The 14,834-nt window shown below is 36.5% G+C and overlaps 6 protein-coding genes across 8 annotated transcripts in view; 4 read left to right on the top strand and 2 right to left on the bottom strand.

Moving 5' to 3' along the window:
* On the bottom strand, positions 96 to 2,099 carry LOC104718175 (vacuolar protein sorting-associated protein 28 homolog 1). Its single transcript, XM_010435858.2, has 3 exons — positions 1,953 to 2,099; positions 1,532 to 1,734; positions 96 to 1,082 (listed from the first exon to the last, which is right to left on the bottom strand). The coding sequence occupies exon 3, from the start codon at positions 968 to 970 to the stop codon at positions 341 to 343; it is 630 nt and encodes a 209-aa protein (XP_010434160.1). The 5' UTR covers positions 971 to 1,082; positions 1,532 to 1,734; positions 1,953 to 2,099; the 3' UTR covers positions 96 to 340.
* On the bottom strand, positions 2,208 to 4,356 carry LOC104718174 (transmembrane protein 184 homolog DDB_G0279555). Its single transcript, XM_010435857.1, has 5 exons — positions 4,049 to 4,356; positions 3,291 to 3,578; positions 3,080 to 3,202; positions 2,704 to 2,994; positions 2,208 to 2,604 (listed from the first exon to the last, which is right to left on the bottom strand). Exons 2-5 carry the CDS (start codon positions 3,555 to 3,557, stop codon positions 2,401 to 2,403), a joined length of 885 nt encoding a protein of 294 aa, XP_010434159.1. The 5' UTR covers positions 3,558 to 3,578; positions 4,049 to 4,356; the 3' UTR covers positions 2,208 to 2,400.
* On the top strand, positions 4,684 to 6,767 carry LOC104718173 (quinone oxidoreductase PIG3-like). The gene is made up of 5 exons (XM_010435856.2): positions 4,684 to 5,056; positions 5,452 to 5,631; positions 5,806 to 5,887; positions 5,976 to 6,242; positions 6,334 to 6,767. Exons 1-5 carry the CDS (start codon positions 4,805 to 4,807, stop codon positions 6,528 to 6,530), a joined length of 978 nt encoding a protein of 325 aa, XP_010434158.1. The 5' UTR covers positions 4,684 to 4,804; the 3' UTR covers positions 6,531 to 6,767.
* On the top strand, positions 6,875 to 9,249 carry LOC104718172 (endonuclease 4). 2 transcript variants are annotated; one of them, XM_010435855.2, is made up of 9 exons: positions 6,877 to 7,181; positions 7,395 to 7,575; positions 7,669 to 7,779; positions 7,868 to 7,923; positions 7,999 to 8,082; positions 8,207 to 8,299; positions 8,404 to 8,471; positions 8,681 to 8,754; positions 8,938 to 9,056. In XM_010435855.2, the coding sequence occupies exons 1-9, from the start codon at positions 7,068 to 7,070 to the stop codon at positions 9,054 to 9,056; spliced, it is 900 nt and encodes a 299-aa protein (XP_010434157.1). In that variant the 5' UTR covers positions 6,877 to 7,067. The 2 variants fall into 2 exon arrangements, with proteins under 2 accessions (XP_019086610.1, XP_010434157.1); XM_019231065.1 differs by having other exon boundaries at positions 6,875 to 7,181; positions 7,395 to 7,779; positions 8,938 to 9,249.
* Positions 9,495 to 11,874, top strand: LOC104718171 (endonuclease 3-like). The gene is made up of 10 exons (XM_010435854.1): positions 9,495 to 9,587; positions 9,692 to 9,806; positions 10,023 to 10,203; positions 10,291 to 10,386; positions 10,504 to 10,559; positions 10,723 to 10,806; positions 10,980 to 11,072; positions 11,180 to 11,247; positions 11,373 to 11,446; positions 11,580 to 11,874. Exons 2-10 carry the CDS (start codon positions 9,693 to 9,695, stop codon positions 11,696 to 11,698), a joined length of 885 nt encoding a protein of 294 aa, XP_010434156.1. The 5' UTR covers positions 9,495 to 9,587; position 9,692; the 3' UTR covers positions 11,699 to 11,874.
* The window catches only part of LOC104718170 (endonuclease 5), a 3,184-nt gene continuing 2,692 nt past the window's right edge, over positions 14,343 to 14,834 (top strand). Inside the window, exon 1 of one of the 2 annotated variants that reach the window (XM_019231075.1) lies at positions 14,343 to 14,405. The gene's annotated coding sequence lies outside the window, so the exon portion shown is untranslated. The remainder of the gene's footprint in view (positions 14,406 to 14,834) is intronic. The other variant, XM_010435853.2, reaches the window with a different exon arrangement.

The raw sequence follows: 14,834 nt of genomic DNA, 5'->3' as shown, positions 1-14,834 counted from the left end.
TTTATGTTAACATACTTCTCAGTTCTCTGTAACGTGCAAATTGTCATAAAACAAATTCATGGTTATAAACCAACCTAACAACATAAAGCCATGAGTAAAAACAATGTAGAGCTTAGTTTTTCATACATTACATTTCAATAAAAATATCAAATTTCTGGACTGGCATGATCTTCACATAACAAAAGGAAAGGCCTTGCTTTGTCTACAAACATTCATCTCCCGAATGTAGCAGATTGTCTTAAAACAAAAATCAGTGTCCTAAAGCCATCATTGTAAACTACATCAAGCCAAGTTATACAAAATAAACCGAAACACACATCAATCTCTAGTGGCACATCGGTCAATTCCCAGCGTTAGGCAAAGCAGCCATAAAGGAGTTATAGGATGACTCGAGGTCAAAGTGAAGTTGCCTTGCTTGCTGCTCCGTGAGTTCATCTGAAGCTCCCATCTTAGAAAGCCTCAAAAGCCATTCCTTCATCTTTATCTTCCCCTCAAAATCCGGTGGCAAAATACTTAGTTTATTCAGAGAAGCAGAGAGATCAGACAACAACGGATACACCTGATCAACAGCAACCATGTTGAGTTTCAGAGAATCCATGGAAGTGATGAAGTTCTGAACACACTCCGCAACAACAGAAGCAGAGCTTGATGTGGAAGCAGAAGCAGCAGCTCGATGCTCCACAGTAGCTGGTACACCGGAAGTCACAAGGCGATAAACTGCAGCTGAGCAATCCATCTTGTATGTCTCTGCAAATCTTTCAATATTTGGTACCATGTCTCTGAGCGTTGCAGATAGTGTCTTGAAGTGGACAATGAGTTTCTGGCACTCGGTTTCATACTCAGATGGAGAGATCAGATCACGGATATAAGCCTTCTCAAGCTTCTCAGTAGCTTTGATGATAGCATAAAGCTCAGCGAAATTCTCATACATTTCCCTCTCGCGCTTATCGTTCCATAACTTGACCTCCATCTTTCAGAAAACTGAGAGCTTAGACTTGATGAGCTTTCAGTACAGGTATATGGAAACTATGGAGAAGAGAATGGGCCACGCGCAAGGAAGAAAAAGCAAAAAAAGCTTCCTTCTGTTATCAAATCAGTAACTCAAAGTTAACAAATCACAGTAAGAAGATTAAACATCTAACCAACCAAAACAAAAAGGAGAAATGCATGTAGAAATCATAGGATCATATCCAAATTCAAGAAGTTGAATACTACAGCAAACTTCATAGATTTTGTAAATCGCAAAATAGAGAAAATGGTAAAGCTTGAGAAACGAATCATTCAGCCAAAACAAACGCTCAGCAGATTATCTCAAGAACCAGAAGACATTGAAGAAAAGCCAGAGAGCAGATGATATGCAATCAAGATCATAATCACCTAAAGCAAGAAATGGAGAAACCCCAATTTATCTTTACCCTAAATCATTCTAACCCAACACTCAAAATCCCAAATTTCTTCATCTGCTGAAACAAAAGCCACAATTTATTTATAGAGAGAGAGAGAGAGAGAGAGTCGAGAGTGAGATACTCACAAGGAAGCAAGTTGGAGGATCTGGATGGTCGAGCTACTTCTCCGGATTAGAGGAGAAAGATATGGAGATTGGAGAGAGAGAGAGAGAGATGAGATTGGAGATTGCGTGTGGTAACACGGCTCCTTTATGATGAATTGATGACGAAAGCTTCACGCGGTATGAAACTAAAACAACACAGGGGGGTAAGGCAACGAACTCTGTCACTGGATCAACAAATCAATCACCATCGATTCTCGCGAGAATTATATTATAGAGAAGAAAAAAAAAACGAAACTTTCGAATTAAAAATCTAAACTTTATAGAAATTTATAACTTAGAATTTCGAAAAACTCGATTAAACCCTAAATCCAAAATTAATCTCAAGAATTGTATTAGTAATAATAATAAACGAGTTGAAAATTTTTTTTAAAAAAAAGCTGACCTGAGAGGAGTTGACAAATAAAAAGGTTTTCACTTTTTGCAGAGAGAATCGCTAGAGCAGAGAGCCACCATTAATGGGGTATCTCTATCTCCCTGTTTATGGTATCGAGACGTATTTGATCAGAGAGATAAGTTACGTTTCTTGTCGAGTCCTTTCGCACGCCTTTTCCCGTATTTTACGTGCGATTTATTTATATTTTTACCTCCTCTTTTATTTTCTTTTTCCCATATTAATAAAATAAGTGAAATGGAGATAAAGTCTTCTATAGTGCTTTTGACATTACTTTTCAAATCATCTAAATGTCAAACATTATTGTTTCTCTTCCCCAATATTGACAACCAAAAGTTGTAAAGCAAAAAGCTTCGATTCTTTATCATCAACATAACATACAAAGATCACCAAGAATTGGCTTTTAAAATGGCTGATAAAAACCAGTTGATTTCCACGATCATTCAGTCTTTTTATCGAGTTTCTTCTTGGTCTCGCCGCTGTAAGGACCAGCGTGATAAGCATGCTTCTGAACCACGGCGAATACAACCATCTCAAGACATACCAACACGTTCTGAATTGCTTCCTGGATTTGTTCCACCTCCAACCAGAAATGGTGAGATTTGATGATTCCCATTGCCACCAGAATGTCTAGTGCTATTCCCTGCAGTTTCATAATCCAAATGAATCTAATGAATTTACGTCTCCATGCCTTAAAAAGATTTGAATCCAAAGATGAGTTTACTGATTATGCAAACATTACCTGCCAAAAGACAAAGAAGACAATTCCTTTGATGCAGAGGAATTTTGCGAGTGGGTTATGAGGAGCAAGCTCCTTAGCAAACACATGGTAGAAAATCACGAGGGAATACAACGCCAGAGAAACCGAGAAATTGACAATGATAGTGAATGACCAGCTTAACCAAGAAGGATAAAACCCAATGAGTTGCAAAGCTATCATCAAAGTGGAGCACAAGGGTCGGATGACCACAAACTGCCATGTCCAGTATTTCAAAAGTCTAAGAGTGCGGTGATCCAAACGGACTACATGAGGCTGTCATAACAATAGAGACAAAGCTTTTGTAAGGGTAATGAGGCAAATAGATATTAGTTCTAATAATACGAGGTTAGAGACAAACCTGGAAAAGAGTCATTGGGAAAGAATGGTGAATCTCTCTTCCTTTGATTCCATCAGGCACAATGTTTTTGCTCATAGATATGTTTAGATAGCTATACATCAGTGCCAAGAATTTGGCGATGACCTGCAAAATATCGAGACTTAAGTAGTGTTGTCTCTATATTATGTTGAAGATTAACTAACACAAGCAATAAAACAAAAAAAAAACTCACGAGAGCTTCGTAGCATTCTTTGATGGATTCTAGAAAGAGGAAGAAGGTTTCACTTCCTTTGAGTTCTAACAAACCAATAAAGGAAACAACAGCGTAGATAGGAGCCATAAGGACAATGATGAGAATAGCCTTCTGTTCCTTAGGGTTCTTCCAGTGAAAGAGATGCTGAGATACAAGCTGTATCGTAAAATGAATTGTGAGCAAGACGGAAAACGCCGAGCAATAAAAAGTGATCTGTGGAGGTTTCAGATTCATTATGTCCATCATTTTCTCCCCTGCAACCCAACCCTGCATCATTTTTTTCACACAAACCTCTTTAGCACCAAGATCTCTAATCAACCATAACATCTGAATCTTCACAAACGTGTCAGCATTATATTCAAGACAATTCTCTCCTACGCTCAAATCTAACATCAAATTATTTGTACAATTAAAAAAAAAACAATCCTTTCATGAGATCTATAAGGCTAAGTACGAACTAGAACAGGAGGAGCTACGAGATATCGCTGTATCAAACAAAACAGTATCTAGCCGATTGAAAAGCTCGAAGCTTTAGATTGATTGAGGCAAAAGTCAAAATTCTAGAATCGAAGAAACCCTAAACCCAATTTAAAAAGACGATTTTTATTACTCCGATAGAATGATTCAAAGCTAAAGAAACAATGCGATCTCCAGAAATATCTGAACATAAGAGCTAGCTAACCAACCAGAGAGAGAGAGAGAGAGAGAGAGAGAGAGAGAGAGAGAGATGAACTAACCAGAGAAGAGCTACTATAGAAGAAATGAAGATGAGAGTGTGAGAGTCTGGAGAATAGTATAATCAGATCTCTGTGTAGATCATGAAGAAATGAGGGAGCACGAGACCGCCATTAATGGAGTCACAAACGTGGGTCCTAAATAATGAGATTATATGTAATTTGGGAGTTTATATAAATGGCAACGCGTTTACCACGTGAGTCGCTACGATTTGCATAAAGAAGTCGGCATTGGTCTTCTACATGTGTGTGACTCACTGATTCGATCACACGGTTTTGTTGGATTTTTGTTTGGACAAGGAAAAAACCAAAAGTATTGGAAACTTTAAGAACTACCCGTTCCCATGTCGGTATGGTATGAATGATAATGATCCAAAAGTTAAGGGACATTTCATAAAGTTATGGGTAGTTATGGATTTGGTTTCAAACATTCATGAAATTGATATATATGATTGAGATGGTTATTTATTGAGTTTTCTTCTTTGTTTACGTCATTGCTGAGCCTCCTGATACATACTTGCTTCTCTACAAACCACACAATATTTGTGAGCCACCATCTTGGAACAGTTATTGGTAACCGTGGCGGTTCAATCCCAATTGTGGCGGTTAACCAAACCAAAGTGGATTTTTTAATTTGGATGGAGCAAACCCAATAAAACCGTTAAAGTCTGGGGCTTTTTTGGTCTCAACACTTTTGCATCTGTTTGGTTTGCTCGAAGTGAAGAGAAAGAAGTTTGAATACGGAAGCTATAGAAGAGAATGAAGGCGATCGTGATCTCGCAGCCAGGTAAACCGGAGGTTTTACAACTCCGAGATGTGGCAGACCCAGAAGTCAAGGACGACGAGGTTCTTATCAGAGTTGTCGCCACTGCTTTGAATCGTGCCGATACTCTCCAAAGGCTTGGCCTTTATAATCCACCACCTGGTTCAAGCCCTTACCTTGGTCTTGAGTGTTCTGGAACCGTTGAATCTGCTGGCAAGAACGTCTGTCGTTGGAAGGTCGGAGACCAGGTAGAAAGCTCGATTCCTGTGTCATTTTCGTTTTCTGGGAATTGGGGAAAAATCTTGTTTAGGGCTTATAGATACTCAATTTTTGGTTTTAGGGTCTGGTGTGTTTAAGTTTCGTTGAGTCATCGAGCTTGGACTAATTGTGAATATATTGCTTAGTTCTCAGTGCTCACACTCGTGTTCTTACTGACTTAGGATTCAGAACATTTGAATTACAACTAATTTTGATTTGAGTTTAGTTTCAATTCGTTTTCATGTTCTTAGCTGTTGAGGCTTGTTACAGTTTTGTGTTTGATTTGGCTTTAGTTTCACTTTAGGCTTATTAGGCCACAGTAATACTTTTAAAGTATAAAGTTGTTGTCTTGGGTTAAACTTCTGACTGTCTCTCTTTGTCTAAGGTGTGTGCTCTTCTTTCTGGAGGAGGTTATGCAGAAAAAGTTGCTGTACCTGCTGGACAAATCTTCCCTATTCCCGCTGGTATCTCGCTAAAGAATGCAACGGCTTTCCCTGAAGTGGCATGCACTGTTTGGTCAACTGTCTTCATGATGGGGCGCCTCTCCCCTGGTGAATCATTCTTGGTATTTCACTTCTCCACTTACTATGTATAAGACCGTTTCTACGGTTCGTTAGTAGTCAGTCCATGTACAAGCAATACTAGAGGCTTCATCTATTACTCACCTTCTTCTCTCTTGAGGTCTTAGTTCAAAACTTGTCTATCTCCTTGCTAATGTTGATAGTTATTGAAATTTCAGGTTCATGGAGGTTCTAGTGGGATTGGGACATTTGCAATTCAAATAGCTAAACATCTTGGAGTGAGAGTATTTGTCACAGCAGGTTTAGTCTAAGCTTCAATTAATCCACAGCCTCGATGTTTTATTTTGGTTGTTGTTGACAATGTTCCAGTTTTCTTTTTAACTTGCAGGGAATGAGGAAAAGCTAGCTGCTTGCAAAGAACTCGGGGCTGATGTTTGTATAAATTACAAAACTGAGGACTTTGTGGCAAAGGTAAAAGCGGAAACCGATGGGAAAGGTGTTGATGTTATCTTGGACTGCATCGGGGCACCGTATTTGCAGAAAAACCTCGACAGCCTAAGCTTTGATGGAAGGTTATGTATTATCGGTTTAATGGGAGGAGCCAATGCAGAAATAAAACTAAGTAGTCTGCTTCCAAAGCGTCTCACTGTTTTAGGTACTTAACACACACAATCAAAATCAATCATATATATCTCAAAATCAAAACTGAGACCGACTGATACTCTTTATCTGTTTTGTTCCTACAGGAGCTGCATTAAGACCAAGAAGCAGTGAAAACAAAGCAGTTGTTGTAGCAGAAGTCGAGAAGAATGTATGGCCAGCTATAGAAGCGGGAAAGGTAAAACCGGTAATTCACAAATATTTACCACTGTCACAAGCAGCAGAAGCTCATAGCCTTATGGAGAGTAGTAACCATATTGGTAAGATTCTGCTTGAGACTTGATCCCCTCTCCAAAGGAAGAAGTGTTCAGAGAGACAAGAATCATGGTGAATAATCAAATAAATCTACAAGAGTTTTGTTTTGTTGTTGTTGGCTTTGTGTATCTCCCTTCTGGTTTGGTCAAAAAGACTATGTGAGACTATGGATCATAGATGTTATCAGATAAGCTCTTGTATACCAAAAAATTATAGTCGACTAAATCAAATGATGTGTATTTTTAACAAGAACCATTATGAACAATTTCACTTTCCAATGACAAAATCAACAAAAGACCTTTCCTAGGAAATATTTTAGTTTTTTTTTTTTTTTTTTGGGATTTATAATGTAAAAAATTGATTGGATATTTTCAAGTGAGGCAAAGACTAACAAGATCACGGCTTTGTGAAGGGTACCTCTATGACAGTTACTTTGACTTCTAGTTTTAGGCTTCTAGCATTGTTCTTCTGATCACCCCGAAATTGAAAAGTTCTGCAAAATCGAAACTTTTGATTCGATAGACGTGGTAATAAGAAAAGATCGAAATTTTGTAACTGTTTCAGAATGAGTTTGTCGCTGCGACAGTGGTTTGCTACAGTACTCGTGCTTACACAGCTCATCCACGGAGCTTTTTGTTGGGGCAAAGAAGGTCATTACGCCGTTTGCAAAATCGCCGAGGTAAAAAATCAGATTCTGAGCTTAAACCCTAGAGTTACTGATATCACTGTGATTTATAAATATGGGAACTTTATTACCAAATTGAAGATCGATTTAGCTCTAAACTGCTCTAGGAGATTACTGTATATGGTGGAATCTGGCTAAAGACTATACCTTTGATTGGGATTGAATCTTTTGTGATAGCTGTGATAATGATATATTTTCAATCCTCAGAGCTACTTTGAGGAAGAAACTGTAGCTGCAGTGAAGAAACTTCTGCCTGAATATGCTGAAGGTGATCTAGCATCTGTTTGCTCATGGCCTGATGAGATTAAACACCATTGGCAATGGAGATGGACTAGCCCTTTGCACTATGTTGACACACCTGATTACAGATGCAACTACGAGTATTGTCGTCGGTTTATTCTTTCATCCTCCAACTTCTTACCTTTTTTGAACTGTTTTCATATCCGAAATCCAATCTATATGTTGTTGTGTCTTTGTGAAGGGGATTGTCACGATACTCATAAGCATCAAGACCGGTGTGTGACAGCAGCGATTTTCAATTACACTATGCAACTTATGTCGGCTTCTGAAAACTCGCATACTATAGTCCACTGTGAGTGAGATTATTATAGTGAATCTGATTCTATAGCTTCAGTTTGAGTTATATGGAGCATAGAGCCATGATTTGTCTTTGTCTGCAGACAACTTGACTGAGGCTCTCATGTTCTTATCACATTATATTGGAGACGTTCACCAGGTCAATCCCTTTGCCAATATAAAATGAGTCTTATCACAACAAGTTCTGTATCTTATCTATATGTAAGTTTCACAGCCTTTGCATGTTGGTTTTCTGGGAGATGAAGGTGGAAACACGATAACAGTCCGCTGGTATCGTCGTAAAACAAATTTGCACCATGTAAGTTTTTGTTATCGATCATATTGGTGCTCAACAGTTTACACTTTTGGAAATGACCAAACTGTGTAATTATGATCTTTAAATGATCCAACATTTTACAAAAAAATTTGTTTCAATAATGAAGGTCTGGGATAACATGATAATTGAGTCTGCTCTTAAAACATACTACAATAAAAGTCTTCCACTCTTTATTCAAGCACTTCAGACCAATCTTACGGTACTATCTATCTTTCTTCTCTTTTGGGGGAGCTCTAGTGCCAGTATGTTATATAACCAATTAACTCACATTGACTTTTGGCTTTAACTGCTGGTTGAATATAGCACGGCTGGTCAAATGATGTTCCATCGTGGGAGTCATGTCAACTTAACAAAACGGCCTGTCCAAATCCGTAAGCATATAATATGTCATTTCCTTTCGAACATCAAGATAAGTATATCATTATCTTTGCAGTGATGTAAAGAGCAGAAAAATGGAAAAAGAATTTTCATTAAGAGATCTAGCAAGTTGTTGAATAGTGGAGAAATATAGTTATAGCTGTCTTACTCTTTTTCCTAATTACATCATTGTTGATTCAGTAAGCATCTGGATGTTATTCAGGTATGCATCTGAAAGCATAAATCTGGCCTGCAAGTATGCTTACAGGAACGCTACACCCGGGACTACTTTAGGAGGTATACTTATTCCCTGAACAATGAATTTTCAAAAGTTTATAGGAAACATTAGGTTGAACTTTGGACAAACAGTATTTGCTCTGAAACAAGATCTTAGATTTGTTTACCCACACATGTTCATCTCAGTTATACACTGATATGTAATGCCGTGATCTTAGAATTTCTCTCATGTCTGTTCTGCAGATGACTATTTCCTCTCTCGTTTACCCGTTGTGGAGAAGAGACTTGCACAAGGAGGGATTCGATTGGCAGCCACTCTTAACCGTATCTTTTCTTCAAAACCAAAGCTTGCTGGTTCGTGAAACTGAGAACAAGATCCCCAAGAAACATGTGCAGTCACTCTATTAGCTCCTTAGCTTATTCATGTAAAGTTAGTTAAGTTTATGCAATGGTACTTAAACCAAAACTGTCCTATGTGTATCAGCTTCAGGCACTTGAAACTGGAAAAGGATATTGGGAAAGTTATCACAAGCTGGTTTTAATTAACTATGATAATCATTGACTAGTATTAAACTATTCATCTCCTAAATCCATCATTATTACTTCTTTATTAGACTATATGTATAATTATCTGCTTATTTTATTTAAAGGTTGTTACTTAAATCACACAAACAACCAAATAAACAAGTGAAAATCACTATGAAGTTGAAAACTGGCCGTTACTTTTTTTCGGGTGAGACTCGTTTTAAATGACTCAACAACAACAGTAGGTCAAACAAGTACTAACAAACTCTCCTTTACATTTTTTTATTCATACCCCCATTTATAAGAGACTACTATATCAATGGAAGTATACTGGAGGAAGTAGATAGATAAAATCCACGTCTTTCGAGGTAAGCAAAACTCCTTGACTTCTCTTTCTTATCTTCTTGAATCCGGCTCTCATCTTAAAAAAAAAACCATATTTTTTGCTTACTTTGTTGAAAGCTTTTATCAGAATGGGTTTGTCGCTGAGAATGTGGATTGTGAGTATACTAGTACTTACACAGCTAGTTCATGGAGCTCTGTGTTGGGGAGATGATGGTCATTACTCTGTCTGCAAAATAGCTCAGGTGAAAAGATTTGTTTAAAATTCGTTTCTAATTATAAGCCTAGCTCTAAAATTGTCTTAAATGGATCTGAGAGCTTTAATACTTTGAGATTGTTGTAAGAATCTTGAGCATCAATTTAATACTCTGTTGTTAAGATTGAGAGGGAAAAAAAAAAGAGAGCTTTTTTTTCTTGAGGCATTATCATTGAGTCTTACGCACTCTTCTTTGGACCTTTAGGGTTATTTTGAGGAAGATACAGTAGTTGCAGTGAAGAAACTTCTGCCTGATTATGCAGATGGTGAGCTAGCAGCTGTTTGCTCATGGCCTGATGAAATCAAAAAGCTACCTCAATGGCGATGGACTAGTGCTTTGCATTTTGCTGACACACCTGATTACAAATGCAACTATGAGTATTCTCGTGAGTTCTTTTTTCTTTCAAATTTTATTCATGTTTCTCTTTTGACATTAGCATAAATGTCTATTTCTTTTTGTATTTTTGTGAAAGGGGACTGCCCTAAAGACTGGTGTGTTACAGGAGCAATCTTCAATTACACAAACCAACTAATGTCTGCCTCTGTAAACTCTCAGAGTATAGTCCACTGTGAGTTAGCTTATGTGAATCTGTATACCATTATTTATGTTTCGGTTTTAGTAATTCGTTCTGTGAGTTACACAAGGAGCATAGTTTTGTGAGTTAGTCTTTTGTTTTCGTTTGCAGATAACTTGACAGAGGCTCTCATGTTCTTATCACATTATATGGGAGATATCCATCAGGTTACTCAGTTAGTTAGTCCCTTTTTGCAATTTTCAGACTAATCATATTCTCAACCAAGTGATGTTCTGAGTTTATATACAATGGAGACTAGTCTAATTACACTGCAACTGAGATTAGTGTATATATGGCTAATTTTGATTGTGGATTTTGGATTTTCCACAGCCTTTACATGAAGGTTTTATTGGAGATCTAGGTGGTAACAAAATAAAAGTCCACTGGTACAACCAGGAAACTAATTTACACCGTGTAAGTGTTCTGTTTTCGATCATGTTGATGGTAAAAACGTTATGTCCTTCCTGATTCTCTTGCAAGGAATTTAACAGGAAGGATATAAAACTTTGGAAGTTGAAAAATCAAGATAATAGTATTCTATAGTTTTTCTAACTGATCCAACTTGTGAACCCCTTTAAATTGTGAAGGTGTGGGATGACATGATAATTGAGTCTGCTCTTGTAACATACTACAATTCAAGCCTTCCACGCATGATACATGCCCTTCAAACCAAACTCAAGGTATAGTATTACTTTCTTTAGTCATCTTGATCAAGTTATAACCATATCCAAGTTAAACTCAACTCACTGTGATTGTTTCTTGTAATTGCTGGCTTCATTATATATAGAACGGCTGGTCAAATGATGTTCCTGCGTGGGCATCATGTCAATTTAACCAAGCGACCTGCCCAAATCTGTAAGCATATAATCCTTTTCATTTGCATATGTGTTAGTTGCAAGAATCCGCGGTAAAAGATCTGTAAAAGTTGCTGATTTAGCAGAGAAAGTTGTTTGATTCTGTATGTTCTTTGATGTATTAAGGTATGCTTCTGAAAGCATTGATCTTGCCTGCAAGTATGCTTACAGGAACGCCACCGCAGGGACTAATTTAGGAGGTATATATAACTTACACTCTCTGAGCATTTAAAGACCAGTCACTATGAAACATGATCTTCTTTAGCTTTTCTAATATGCAACAATGCTTTGGTTAGTTTGATATTCTGATTTCTCTCACGTTTCTCTCTTCAGATTACTATTTCGTCTCTCGGTTACCCGTTGTAGAGAAGAGGCTTGCACAAGGCGGAATCCGCCTGGCGGCGACTCTTAACCGAATCTTTTCTGCAAAACCGAAGCTTGCTCGAGCATGATCATGAAGAAAGATCTAGGATCTTCATTTAAACATCCAAGAACACTCTTTTTGTTATAACAAACGTAATGGTAGTTTACGTTGCCGTTGTCCCTGAGTTAATTATAACTATGATAATTATGAAACTAAAACTGTCAAACTAAATTAAACTATGGAATTAAGGGTGGACTTGAAGAATCAAACTGAACTAAGCCAAACCTATATGTTTAAACCTGAAAAATATGAACTGTAATTAGCATAGAATCTGACTGATTTTATCATATTTCTAAACCTTAAAAACCAAAACCTTATATGTATAACTCACTCAAAAATGGCGACCATAACCGACACATCCACATTTACGTAGAGTAAAAGGAATATATGGCGCAAAAGCTATTGTCCTGCATCAAATGCTTGCAAAAGAATTCAGCGAACTTACAAAGTTCGATGACAATTCACGACGATGTTGGTACAAAATCATGCTACTCACATATCCGGAGTCTGACATCGAAAAGAAGAGAATGAAACAGAGCCAAGGTCAACTTGCCGGACACCAAAATCAGTTCAGATTCATTGGTAAAATCGGCAAGTCATCCTTGGCTCAACCTCATTCTCTACTCTTCCATGCAAGACCCTCCGACACAACCAGAGATCACTCTCATCATCATCACTAATATTGTTTTCTCTAGCTACTTCTCTTCTTGTCATGTGATTTTGTATATGTCAAAAACCCTTACTAATATGATGTAGGTATTTATAGGCAGGCATACGTTGAGGCAAATGTGTGGATTGATTTAATTAATATTTAAACATTTTTACTCAATATTATGCAAACGAATATAATAAAATCATGCATGGTTTTAGACATATGTTAGTGCATTGCAAGCAAAGAAAAGAAATAAAATTTTGACCACAACCGTATATTGAAGAATATAATTTTAATATAAAAGATTGGCTGACCTTATATTATATATCAAATTCGAATTCGAAATTTTTTATGTGAATAAAATTAATATTCGTACCATCCACTAATCCAAAGGCATCGTACTCTAAATCCACGTGTCGTATGTTTCTTAGGATTGGAATCATAGTCTTTGTGGGGTTGTCGACAAAAAGAAGCTCTCGATCGTCGCAGAAACAATAGAAATTATTCTTCAAAATATTTTATAGTCTTTGCATATTTCGATTGTTTTGCGGATAAAATAGAATATAAATTGAAAATTTTCAGATTGTCCTTTAGAGTTGAGAATATATTATTTGGATTTTGGAAAGACTCTATCACATTGTGAATGGTTCACTAGTACATATTACACTCTTTTGCTGTTAGGTTTTCCGTTTTCGATTTGTGTTAGAGCTCTAGACATATGAATTGAGACATTAAACCAGTTTTCATGCCATGCAGTTTCGATAAACTCACTATCAAATCAATTAATTTGGTCAAAGATTAAGATAATAAGATCATCCTATCTGCAATATAATTGCTTGTAAATCTTGTTTATTTATTTATTTATTTTGGCAAGATTACACACCTAGGTTACGCTCTTTTGTAAATCCTCAGAAATATTCTAAAATTTACAATTTTTTAAAAAAACTTGTGAATGTTTCCAAAAATTCTTGAAATTTTGAAAAAGCTTATGAATATTTACAAAATTTTGGTATATAATTTTAATAATGCTAAGAAAAGAAAACAGGTAGACTAACTAAAGCTATAATTAAAGTTAGGTTTTTATTCTATTTATTGATGGATCACATCACAAAGATTATGAAATGTTGTATCTCTGATTAGACAAATAGATACCATTTTTCATTTCTTTTTGTCAACTCTCATACACTCATTTACTTCAAAATCTGTTTTTTTTTTTTAATTCTTCACTCTCTTTGTGGTTCACATTGTTCCAATAATCAAGTGTAGTTCACATTTCTTTTAACTAGTAAAATGCGATTCACATTTCTTTTTGAAAATCCTAAAAAATAATCAACCAAAACTACAACACAAGTTATTATCAGTGATAGACAAATCCTTTTACCAAGAGAAGTTGTTTAAAAAATTTTAAGCATTCTAATTCTAAGTAGTAAACAACTATTTTAGCCACACTATACAATTATCAAAATGATATTTTCATCGTTATTATTAGGTATTGTTTGTTCTTCATGATCTACTAAGAAGTAATAAGCCATGGAGTTGGAGGAAAAGAGAGATACATACACGCTTAGGAAAGAAGCATTTCTTTTTTCTAATTTCAATTTTAAAAATTTTGCGATTATTTTTGAGTACATTTTGGTAAGGAGCCAACCCAAGTTGCAATTTTCATTAGTAAATGGTATGGCAATTGCTTTGGTATCAGAGAGAATCCAAACACACGTGAAGTGGTCGTGGTATATCAGACTGTTAATTAATTTCGCTCTTGAAAGCTTCCCTTCCATGTGCTAGTCTCCTTTGCAATGTTATCTCAAAAGCTTTATGTGAATTGATAATACAACTGTCAGTTTATTAGTCTTTGATTAAACTAATCAAATTATTTAAAAAAAAACATAGATTGAAGAAGAATTAGTTTTTTATTACCTGCTGGTGGAAGAGGAGTAAAGGAAAAATCAAAGAAGCTGAGGCAAAGAGCAAAGATCAAAGATCAAGCCTTTTTTTTTTTAGGTAAGTCGTTGACTTCACACTTTGCTTTAAGATAAACCCACAATGTTGGTTTGGCTATCAAGACATGATACTGGTCTTTGAGGTTATGTGAGATTGTTAAGAAATTGAAAGCTCTGTGTTTCAGAATGAGATTGTCGTTGAGGTTGTGGCTTGCGAGTGTACTCGTGCTGACACAGCTTGTGAGTGGAGCTCTCTGTTGGGGGAAGGAAGGTCATTACACTGTCTGCAAAATAGCCGAGGTGATGAGTTTTCTTGATTGGTTTCTTAAATCTTGATTATAGATCATAGATGTGAGAGAGAGATTTGTTCTGATGGTTGGTGATGCTTGAGAGTGTTTAATTAATTTAGCTTCAGAGCTGTGGAGCTTATTTGTTAGAATAGCATTGTGGTAAAAAGATTTCATTTTTTACAATTTCCAAATCATCAGGGATACTTTGAGGATGATACTATAGCTGCCGTGAAGAAGCTTTTGCCTGAATCTGCTGAAGGAGATCTAGCAGCTTTTTGCTCA

The sequence above is a fragment of the Camelina sativa genome, chromosome 10 (assembly GCF_000633955.1).
Source record: "Camelina sativa cultivar DH55 chromosome 10, Cs, whole genome shotgun sequence".
NCBI lineage: Eukaryota > Viridiplantae > Streptophyta > Magnoliopsida > Brassicales > Brassicaceae > Camelina > Camelina sativa.
This window is presented reverse-complemented; position numbering and strand designations above follow the sequence as displayed.